Genomic DNA, 12,480 nt, shown 5'->3' on the forward strand with positions numbered 1-12,480 from the left:
ACGTATAAATGTTTACCTGTTAAAGTTGGTGGTGGGGGTTTGCCCAATATTGTAGAGTCATTCAGCATAGCAGGAAAATAATATTTCAGTCTGCAGTGTAACTACACCTGAAGCTTTAATTTTCATCTTCAATCATTTTTGCATGAAACCTTTAATTGACACACCCCTATAACTACTGATAGCAAACTGTTATTACCCTTCAGAAAATCACGTAATGATAGATAGTGATTCCACATTTCTGGATAGATTTCACTTATGAAAATGTAGTTAAACAATTTAGCTAAATTATCAATCATTACTGACATTAAGTGGTTCGATATAACATTACTTACTTATTGCATTACCGTGTCTGGCCCACAGCCTTTAGCGCCATTAGAATTAGGGAGGAATTGATATCTGGGATTGTTATATCTCTATCTGCGTATTTGTTACATGAGTTTGCTATTAACTTAAGTGTTTATTTCTACGTCAAATTCTGTATCGGTTGCATTTATCATAGGTTTTTCCACTGTTTTGAAATGTTTTACAAGTTCTGACAAATTAACTGAAACATCCTTTTCTAATTCGTATTTAATTTGATTTTGAGGAATAGCTAGATCGGTTCAATGTGTATCGCTGGTCGCCTTTCTCTGAAAAGAAATATTTAATAATAGGAGAGTGAAGACGTTCCTTCAGTTAAATATAATGCATGGCTGTGTGCCAAGTTAGAAAGTTAAATGTTCTCAAATATTTTTGAGGAAAGAATTTCAATATTGACAAGAAAAATACAATCACTACATTTCATTTACATAACTTATGTAGCATGAAGGGTAGCAATACGATGTTAATAATAGTTTAATGACATTGATTAATTGTAGTAAAACAATTGGATAATGACTTGGCTCAGCAACAAGCAGAACCAGTGATAAAACGGTATTTAAATTGATTCTTGCGAAGTTAAGGTATCTAATTCAAACGTAAGTCAATATCCTCATCGTTAACGTGTATTGCGAAAAATCGATGACAAAGTATGATTACTAGTATTTAGTTTTTCAAAAAATACGAAATGCATCAGCATGGATTTCCCTGGTTATCAAGCTGGCCATGTTGTTTTTGTACAGCAGGAAATGGCTTTGCTCCAGTTTCGGTAGATAAGGATAAAGTTATTTTGATTTTGTTTATTTGTCTACCAACGCAAACACGTGCTTAGCATATGCAGATTGTCGAGCATGATTTGGATGTCCTAGAAAGTTAACTTTGTTTTGTGACCTTTTAGAATTTCAAGCTGTTAATTGATTTTAAAATGGTAGACCCAATATATTTCAACCACTCTGAAGGTCAATTTGAGCCTGTATTTTGTCAGTTGTTTCATAGCATACAACTTTTAATATAGCGCTCTATCTGGCTAACATAAGCCACTCAAAAGTATTTTACAGTACATAGATATACTATTAGCATATACATTAATCAATACAATTTTGGGAATTCGCAGGAGCTGCCTTATCAGGCGCTAACTACTAGTCATATGCCACCTGGCTAATATCTCCCTATGTGTGTATGCCTGCGTGTATGCTGGAGATGTGTTTGACGAAGTCATCCAAGAACTTCATTAGTAACTTGAGATTGATATCCCAATTGCTTGTACGAGTCCCTCGATACTTTGAACCCTTCAAAATTGCTCTCATAGTTATCCATTATGGATAATATTTACATCTCTAGTAACTACGTGTCCAACAGACCCTTAGTTGTATCAAGATGTAAAACAATAACATGCCATTCCTATAACATCTAAATGAAGCTGTAATAGCTTATACTTGCTGTAGGGCAATTATTACTAGAGATATTATTCTACCTGAAGTACAGTAGTGTGCTAGCTTCGGTGCAAATTTTACTGGTTTTAATGTCATCTAATGCCATGTTGGCATACTCGAAATTCCTTAAATATTCCGATTAACCAGACTCATGACTATCCGTGCGAACAGATATAAAGATTCGAATGTGTGCCAAAACATCCATAATTTTAAAAGGTCTCCAAGCTAGTTTCTAAAGTCGCAAGGAAGACGCTTGAATTGTCTTGAAATGTTCGTAATTAAGGGAGATGAAGGGAATGCAGTGTAATTCCAGCATGGTTCCTCTAGATTTTCCGTAAACATTCGGATGGTCTGTTGTAATGTCGATGTCAATGACTGCGATAACGTCTCTTTGAGTGAGGAAAGACATTACATTTCAATGGCTTGGTGTTGGTCAATGAGGTTGAAATGATTCTGTCCACTTTTGGTTTACTGTCGTATAATGGTCAATCATTCGTTGTCATATTGATCCTTTCATTTCACCGTTATACTCCATACAACAAAGAGCACTCAGCTATAGTGTAGATTGATTTATAGCGCCCTCCATACATCCATCGGTGTTGGTGATAATCAGTTGGGATTCACAATACCCTCTATATAAACCTCGTTGGAAAGGATGTGTATTGGCATTTGTGTTTTCAATACAAACCTTATTCTGGTTGTTTGGATGTACATTTGAGATTGACAGTTCCCTAAATACAAACATTGTTGTTAAGTATGAACATTTACAGTTCCTTCAATAACAACTGTAGTTTAGGATGAAAATTAACAGTTCCTTCAGTGATAACTGTAGTTTAGGATGAAAATTAACAGTTCCTTCAATGACAACTGTAGTTTAGGATGAGCTTAAACAGTTCGTTCAATGACAACTGTAGTTCAGGATGAACATTAAATTACAACTAAAGTTTAGTATAAACATTAACAGTTCCTTCAAAGACAACTGAAGTTTCGGATAAACATTAACATTTTCTTCAATGACAACTGTAGCTTAGGATGAACATTAACAGTTCATTCAATGACAACTGTAAATTAGGATAAACATTAACAGTTCCTTCTATTACAACTGTAGTTTAGGATGAACATGAACAGTTCCTTCCATGACCACTGTAGTTTAGGATGAACCTTAAATTACAATGGTAGTTAAGGATGAACATTTACAGTTCATTCAATGACAACTGTAGTTTAGGAAGAACATTAAATTCTAACTGTAGTTTAGAATGAACATTTACAGTTCCTTCAATGACAACTGTGTTTAAAGATGAACATTAACAGTTCCTCCAATGACAACTGTAGTTTAGGATGAGCTTAAACAGTTCGTTTAATGACAACTGTAGTTCAGGATGAACATTTACAGGTCCTTCAATGACAACTGTAGTTCAGGATGAACATTAAATTACAACTACAGTTAAGTATAAACATTAACAGTTCCTTCAATGACAACTGAAGTTTCGGATGAACATTAACATTTCCTTCAATGACGAGTGTAGCTAATGATGAACATTAACAGTTCATTCAATGACAACTCTAAATTAGGATAAACATTAACAGTTCCTTCAATTACAACTGTAGTTTAGGATGAACATTAACAGTTCATTTAATGACAACTGTAGTTTAGGATGAACTTAAACAGTTCCTTCCATGGCAATTGTAGTTTAGGATGAACCTTAAATTACAATGGTAGCTAAGGATGAACATTTACAGTTCCTTCAATGACAACTGTGGTTAACGATGAGCATTAACAGTTCCTTCAATGACAACTAGTTGAGGATGAACATCAAATTACAACTGTAGTTCAGGATGAATATTAACAGTTCCTTCAATGACAACTGTAGTTTAGGATGAGTTTAAACAGTTCCTTTAATGACAACTGTAGATTAGGATGAACATTAACAGTTCCTTCTATTACAACTGTAGATTAGGATGAACATTAACTGTTCCTTCAATGACAACTAGTTTAGGATGAACATTAACAGTTCCTTCAATGACAACTGTAGTTTAGGATGAGCTTAAACAGTTCCTTTAATGACAACTGTAGTTTTGGATGAACATTTACCGGTCCTTCAATGACAACTGTAGTTCAGGATGAACATTAAATTACAACTACAGTTAAGTATAAACATTAACAGTTCCTTCAATGACAATTGTAGTTTCGGATGAACAGTTACAGTTCCTTCAATGACAACTGTAGTTTAGGATGAACATTGACAGTTCCTTCAATGACAACTAGTTTAGGATGAACATCAAATTACAACTGTAGTTCAGGATAAACATTAACAGTTCCTTCAATGACAAGTGTTGTTTAGGACGCGCATTTACAGTTCCTTAAATGACAACTGCATGTAGTTTAGGATGAACATTTACAGTTTTTTCAATGACAACTGTAGTTTAGAATGCATTTGTTTGTTGAACAGTTACTGAGTATATCCGCCTTGCACATTGCAGTTTGAAACTACCTAAAATACAAATTACCTATTAAGTTAATAATAAGATTCCACTTAATATTGTTTTACCTATTTCATCCACTTCCCATCTCATTCACATGTAACTTAGGTCACGGAACCGGACACAACTGTCTAGGAGGATACTGATGTCACGAAACACAATAAGCATGTCTTTTATATATATCCGCGCATGTAGAGTGACATGTTACATGAACAAATGATGAAAAGGTCTCCTAGCTACGTGGAATGTGACTTCATCGAATTATCACATCAGAGGACTTGTGCAGGTTACATTTCCTTCACTTCAGCTGTTCTCGCGTTGAATTGGTGTCAGCGGGTTTTACTCTGAGGGTTAACTGGAATATTTGTAGTTACATTGGCATGCACATGTACACATCTGTACACTATTTCTGTGGCCCGTGGGTGATCTATCTTGCCCTCCCGCGGGCCTGTGAGCAGTAACAGGTGGTGAAGCCTTCTCTAACCAAATGTACGCGCAATAGGTATTTTGGCATAGAGAGCAAGTTAAACTTTTAGTCACTTATGAAATCGTGCAGTTAAACACTCCTGGCCGCAAGAGCTGTGCGGGAGTCCGTCTGTGGAGTGCAGCTCCGAGTCAGTGGCAGTGATAGGTATTTATGATAAATTAGCGACAATTATGCCCGGCGCTAGCGAATCGGAGGTATTTTTATACTCACTGCCAAGGCTTGTGTTTACACAAGAAACGGTAGGAACAGTCGGTCTACAGCTCCATCAGTAACCCTACGGCCTCCCCACGCTGTGCAGCCGGCACAATCCCGACAAACTAGTGATGTATGGTCACGTGACCCCTGTTGTGTGCGCGCTGACCAGTATACTGGTCATGGCAACGTGTGTCCGTGACTGCTCTTCACCCCAGACTAACATGGAGAGCTACATGTCTCGGCTCGAGAAGTTCAAGGCAACACAGGTTATCAAGAGCAGAATTCTTGGCGGACTGGGTTACAACGACCGACCATTTTCTGCTACTTCACCTATAAGGAAGGTGTCTGCATGTAAACTGTTTAACATTATTGATGATGATGATGACACGACGACCGACCCACCAAGGGGAGATTACTACGCCGAACTACTGGAAGTTATCAGCTTTTCAGAACCGGCAGGTATGCTTTTAGTTGGTAAACTTATATTATTATTGTTCTTCCTGTACTCCTCCGACAAATCATTGGGTATTTTTTATCTGCGTGGAACAGCTCCCTACTCAAACGAACGTGGTGTTACATATACCTTGTTAAAATCAGTTTAAAAGAAACGTAAATTTGAAATCATATTGATATTATTAATTCAAATGTAATTCAATTCAATGTATCCTTGGTAAATTTTTATTCTAAAAATATTTTTTCTTGCGAAATACTTAAATAAATTAATATAACTCGTCATACAAAATTAAAATACAATTTATGCGTACTATAAAATGAAAATAGATATGTCGCTTATAAAGATCTAAAATATGATAGAGATTTTATTGCGATAAAATTCAATCCTGATTAATTTTCAATGAAGTGAAGCTCAGTTTAAAAAAGAGGTCAAGATACATGTAATTTGATAATTGGCAAGAAGGCTGCTGGAGGAATGCCTATCAATTTTGTTCGAATGAATGACCTTGACCATTTGTACAGTACATAGGGGTCAAATGTATTTTCTGAATAACCACGAATGTAAATGTCATTATGGTTAGTCTATATAATTATGGGATGAATGTCAATCAGGTGTGTTGAATTAAATTACTTTGATAGTTTTCATGATCAAAGGATCAGAAAGTATCACACCTACTGAATAATAGCCAAGAGGGTAAAAGACCGTATATCTGTGTAACCTAACCGCCCGATGATATTTGGCTAGTAGCGCGTTTTGGAGTGAGTATCTCTACAAGTTTCTTCACATGAATCAACTCGATTACCTGTCGATGCTTGAACCAAGTTTCACAATGACCGCCTTTTGAGATAGTGTTTGCAACACTTTGCACATTTCCCTCATTACAATGATATTATCAGTAGGAGTTACGTATACGAGCAGTGTAGAGCTGAGAGAATAACACATGCTTTATAATACCAGTTGTTGATGACAGTCAAAAGACAGTGCTTTAAATGGTCACAGAAGGTGATTTACAATATTAACCTTTTGGTAATTTTAGTGTAGTTCTACACCATGACCTAAGCACAGATCGTTTTATCAGCACGAAACAACGATACCATGATGATACGATAAGTATGTTAGGTGGTTCAACAATGAATAAGGTACCCTATTACAACATTTACAACGCACAGGGGGAATAATACACTGATGCACTAAGGTGCCACATGATTCTCGTGTCCTGGTAAGAGGATATGGATTACTTAGGCACGTGCGACGTTAATTTAGGGGAAATACAGATATCATACATTTACCAAATATCCTCTTCTAATGTGAAATATTTTGACTGAACTATAAAGCACAACCAATTTCATTATTATATGAAAATTGTATAGGCGTGTATTTCTATTTAATATAACTTCACAAGTAACTGTATTGGAATGGCATTATTATTTATATATAAAAAAAAATCTAATAAATGTTATTGGTAAATAACTGACTCTCTGCTTTCAACAAGCTTATAAAAGAATTTATCAATTTGACAGATTGTACAGATCAAATCTGTGCGTAAAAAAAACTTCAAAGAATTGATTAAAAAAAGACCACTTAATGCATGTATTAATCTACTGTTCAGTATCAGTATAGAAGGATACGTTAGATCCTTATATGGGAATTTGATATATATATATATGGAGACCACACCAAAGCTATACAGTCCCAGTTTGACCAAACGGTCCATTATATGAATTCCACCTTCTTTAATTCACTCATCTAAGTATATGTCATTCTTGTCTGTTACAGAAAGCTTCCGTGACGAGAACATAATACAGTTCAAAGTGGTCCGAGACAGTCAGGGGAGGAAACTCGAAGTGAAGAGTGCCAACGTTCTGGTGAAGCTTAGGTACACACGTTCAAAAAAACGAGGTCGGTCATCTTGTAGGCAAAAGAACAGACGCTCTAACTTAAAAAAGAAACCACGAAGGTCAAGGTGTAAATTAATAATTGTGTTGTCGAATGTTAGTGAGGACGGAACTCCCGGTGAAATAGTGACGACACTGAGGGCGGATGTAAAGAAAACACATTGGTTTAAACTAGGAATTCCAAAACAACTTGTAGAAAATGCAATGCTTTCAGAAGATCAGATTATAAGACTGCATGTCCATTGTCGCGGGTGTGGACGGCATGTGCAGCTCGTTCTTGTTCATGGAAGTAGGCGACGGCGAAAATCAAAAGGAGGCAAACGGAAGGGATCCATGCGAGTAATGCAACCCCGTAAACGACCCAAAAGACGCCTGAGTCAGACACGGCCGTTCTTGATCATGCATACTAAGGTAGAGACATTCATTCGGTCCCGACGCCAAACTTCAGGTGACGAAGGTATATGTACTGGACGGGATATATGTTGCAAGTCAGACTTACTGTTCAGTTTTCACGAAATAGGTTGGAGCGACTGGATTTTGTATCCTGCCGCATTCACCACAGGAATATGTTCTGGAGGATGCCCAGTCGTGCAACGCGGGTTACATGACCAAACAACATCGGACAGTACCAACTGCAGCGCCATCCAAACTGCGCCATTGCGGGTGATGTACTATGACACGAGCGGGAATATCTTGACGAGCTCGCTACCTAACTTGATAGTGGAGCGGTGTGGGTGTCGCTAAACACTTATAGCCCATCTACTCGTGCAATCTCATATCTTCCACGGCGTCACGAACAATTCAGGTTGTGAAAAGTCATATGTTATCGCCAAGTTGTTTTGAAGTGGATCTAGTTTGTAAGAAGAAAAGAGCGAAGATAGCTACATCCGCTGTGTAAGTGCTGTACCATTAGTCTAGTTGTCACGCATAGAGTGATATTTAGGCCACATGCTACTTATTCGGCTGCTTGAACAATAAGTAGTTACAACGACGGCTTTCCAATGGCCTCATATGCTGCGACAAACACACGATTACTGACAGCAGACCTATGTCAAAGATTACGTTTCCTATGACACATTTAAGCTTCTATGAGTGACAAAGAATGACCTAAAGTTGACACATTAGAGATCGTACAACAGATCTTCTCAACGACGTCCAGTCAACTGTTGTAGAGCTAGAAGGTCCCAACTGTTGGTTGCCACGGCAATGGGAAACGAACGCCATGAAATATCCAATCAACTTCTAAATACGACAGATGATATCGTTCAACAGCGACATGTTAGATTGTTAAAAACATACTTCCAACAAATATTAAAAAAGTAACGCTGTCATCTTACTTACGCCTCACACACAAGGCCTCATTGTGGGTCTAGATCTACTCCCGTGTCAGATCTCACACTTGAGGCCTCCTGCCTCCTGACACATCACATCTAATGTCTTCTTTCGTATCAATAGTCGCACTTTATGTTCATTTCGCCTCATTCTCGCCTTATTTTAATCCGAATTATTCTGACGTTTTATCGACTTTTTTCATATCGGTCTGTCGTCGATTAACGTCAGAACTCCGGCCCTCTTTAATATGCGGGAAATATGCGACCCGCGCCCGGAGCGCACTTCAAACTGATATTTTAGAAACAAATCGTCACTTTCACACACATGTCGCACATGGATTGAATGATCTATTGTTTATGCGCAAGATTAACATACATAACATGCCTCAAACAACCAATGCAATCACTAAAAATATATTTTTTCAAACTTACTCTGTTTTACTTTAGTTTTTTGAGAGCCCGGCCGCCTTCTAATGCCACGTGACTAAAATATCGCCTGCCTACGTCATAACGTTGGGAAATACCTTCGGTAACGCGAGATCTCGTCAAGTCATGTGACATTGCTCATGGCCTAATTTTCATTAAAAACATAAGTTGGTATAGAAAACGTTGGAAAATACTTTTCGTTATAATCTTTGAAACATGTTATTGATACCACCTAGTGCATAAAGAATAGATCTTTCGATCCATGTGCGACATGTGTGTGAAAGTGACGATTTGTTTCTAAAATATCAGTTTGAAGTGCGCTCCGGGTGCGGGTCGCATATTTCCCGCATATTATAGAGCGCCGGAGTTCTGACGTTAATCGACGACAGACCGAAATGAAAAAAGTTGATAAAACGTCAGAATAATTCGGACTAGCCTTATTTATACCTTACAATTTAGGTCAACTCCACCTCCGCCTCAAACTGTCTGTTATCCATAGGCTCTTAGCTCATCTGCCGACTTTTCTGTCATCTCGCCGATCAAGTTTGTGATTCCTTTAGTTTGATACGCCATACTGCTATTGCCCCAAACGTCATATACCGGGGTTTTTCCATCACACTGATCACACTTTGTTCTCTTTTCGTCTAAAATATAACATTAAATGTCTTTTCCTTCTTCGTACCCGATGTTTGTGTCTAGTTTCGACCTCACACACCAAGATCTTAGTATTCTCCGCCTCACATTTAACACGTCTTCCGTTTCATCTGTTACTCTGCACCACTCCAGGTCTTCTTCTGCCTTTCCGTCTCACATATCATACTCCGAGTATTCTTCCACTTCGTTCTAAACACTTTGTCTTTCTTTTCCTCTGTCTTACAACTCACACCTTGGTTCGTTCTTCTGTCAATAGTTGTATGTACACTTTCACCGGTCAGCTCACTTTTCTCCTGCCCGCCTCGCACATTACGCTGATTACATTTACCGCCTCATACCTTATACTCGTACTTTAAGATGCCCCGTCATTCAGCAAGCCATGTGCCCAGTTGATTTCTCCTACCCTTCACAGGTGTGTCTCCCGTTTTAGCCGGGAAAGATAAGCTGTTCTCCCACCCTTCACAGGTGTATCTCCCGTTTTAGCCGGGAAAGATCAGCTTGTCGCCCCCTAGGGGGAGAGAGCCTCGTGTCGATAAGCACGTGTTCAATAGTGACGTCATAAAATGTGTCACCGGTAATTGTGACGTTATCAAAAGTGAATGACGATATTCATACCCCACATGTGTTTTTGTTTACAAACAGACAACTGCCGGAGGAATTGTGACTGAAATAATAGGATGGGAGAAAATAATCATCCCCTACCTTGAGGGTGTAACAGAGAAATCCCAACCCTCGGGGTGATTGATTTGGTTGTCTAACCCTCGGCAGAGCCTCGGTTTAGACAACCAAAAAACATCACCCCTCGGGTTGGGAATTTCTCGGTCATACACTCAAAGTAGGGGAAGATTCTGTTAGTGACCCCCTTGGAGGAGAAAACCTCGTGCCGGTAAGCACGTGTTCAATTGTGACGTCATTAAAATGTGTCACCGGTACTTGTGACGTCATCAAAAGTGAATGGCGATATTCATACCCCACATGGGTTTTTTTTGTTTGCAAACAGACTGCTGTCGGTGGAGTGTGACTGAAATAATAGGATGGGAGAAAAAAAAATCCCTACCTTGAGGGTGTGACAGAGAAATATCCAACCCTCGGGGTGATTTTTTGGTTGTCACTCAGCCTCGGGTTAGACAGCCAAAAAGCATCACCCCTTAGGCTGGATATTTCGCTGTCACACCTCAAGGTAGGGGAAGACTCCATTAATCTTCTGTTAAAAAAACAAACTATGTGGTGTTGAAACGTGTTCGGCAGCTGTACCATATATCACCTTTCCTCAGGTCACCTGGACACTGACACTACATTTCACCCTTGTTGAGGTCACTCAGACACAGAACAAGAAACCAATGTTCCACAAGTCAACTGGACACCGGCACAGAGTACTAAAGTATTATAGGACTTTCCCCTGAAGTTATATGGATACCAACAATATTTATATTTCACGTCCTATCTAAAATACGTATGTGTCGATGTTTATCTTTTTTTCAGTCCCATACTGAAAGAGTCAGTCAGATGGAAGGGAGGTAACTCTGAAATATGACGCATTACTTACACGACTTTCTTTCAACAGAGACAGTTGTATTCTCATATAATAAAACTATGATATACATTTCTTTTAATTGTCTTTTCATTAGAAGCTTTATGGTATCTCATAATTTCAGTTAAATGATTGAGTGGCCCTAGTTTCATGAATGTACATGCTCTATGTTTGGTTTGGTTTGTTTAACGTCCTATCAACAGCTATGGTCCTTTAAGGACGGCCTCCCCTGTGTACAAAATGAATGCGTGTAGTGTATGCGTTTGTGTTTTGGGAGGCGGCGATACGTTCGTGTTTGTCTCCTTAATTGTGATAGCGCGGAACTGATGCCGACTTTATAGTGCTAACTCACTGAAACATGCTGCCGAAGACTCCCAGCAGGACAGGCCACCCGGTCACATTATACTGACAACGGGCGAACCAGTCGTCCCATTCCTAAATTGCTGAGCGTTAAACAGGAGTAGAAACTACCATTTTTACAGACTATGGTATGTCTCGGCCAGGGAACAGAACCAAAAGCCTTCCTCAGAGGGGCGAACGCTCAACTAAAGGCCAAAAGTGAGGCATTGTCAAGGGAGACATTAAGAAGAAGAAAGTTGTTTAGAAAGAAGAGAAAATATAAAATCCCAAATTTAGTCGCCTCTTACGATCATCAGGTACAATACTTACGCCCTACCTGCAGGGACAACAAGCTCCATGTATATTAGTAGAAAATACGAAGACGGAAATATTCAAAAAAAATATTGTCGATGTAGAAAGCCAAGCAAAGTAAATAATTTATTCCACCAGTTTGTGTTTTCATCCATTTGATTTAAAGGGTACCAGCAGTTTAGACTAAATTATTACCACTGTCAGTATTGTAAAATAATCGTTCAAGACTTTTTTAAATACATATTTCCTAAAAATCACATGTTGCCATGCATTTGACAGAACTGTAGTTGTTCGGAATTTGATTTTTTTAGAAAATGAAATTAAAACGAGAAAACAAGAAAACGGCAGAGATTGAACTAGGAACCTATACATTACAGATCCTACACTTTACAAATGTTGTTATACAGGAATTATACAAAAACAGTATCTAAATGAAGGTCCAGTTTATGGGCCACGAAGCATATGAAAAACTTGACGGGGAAAGTTACTCTTAGCAAAAAAAAGAATCCTTTAAGTTTCCTTCGTCTTCTTTATTGAGGGGAGATAACTCCCAAGTTAAGTAAACACTCAGAATGAAAGTCTTCT

General features: G+C 38.3%; 1 protein-coding gene across 1 annotated transcript; it reads left to right on the top strand.

Annotated features, from left to right (window-relative positions):
- The first annotated feature begins 4,849 nt into the window (after positions 1–4,849).
- On the top strand, positions 4,850–8,865 carry LOC110446329 (inhibin beta A chain-like). Its single transcript, XM_021491433.1, has 2 exons — positions 4,850–5,412; positions 7,184–8,865. Exons 1-2 carry the CDS (start codon positions 5,082–5,084, stop codon positions 8,044–8,046), a joined length of 1,194 nt encoding a protein of 397 aa, XP_021347108.1. The 5' UTR covers positions 4,850–5,081; the 3' UTR covers positions 8,047–8,865.
- The last annotated feature ends 3,615 nt before the right edge of the window (positions 8,866–12,480 follow it).

Source organism: Mizuhopecten yessoensis, unplaced genomic scaffold (genome assembly GCF_002113885.1).
Source record: "Mizuhopecten yessoensis strain PY_sf001 unplaced genomic scaffold, ASM211388v2 scaffold321, whole genome shotgun sequence".
Taxonomy (NCBI): domain Eukaryota; kingdom Metazoa; phylum Mollusca; class Bivalvia; order Pectinida; family Pectinidae; genus Mizuhopecten; species Mizuhopecten yessoensis.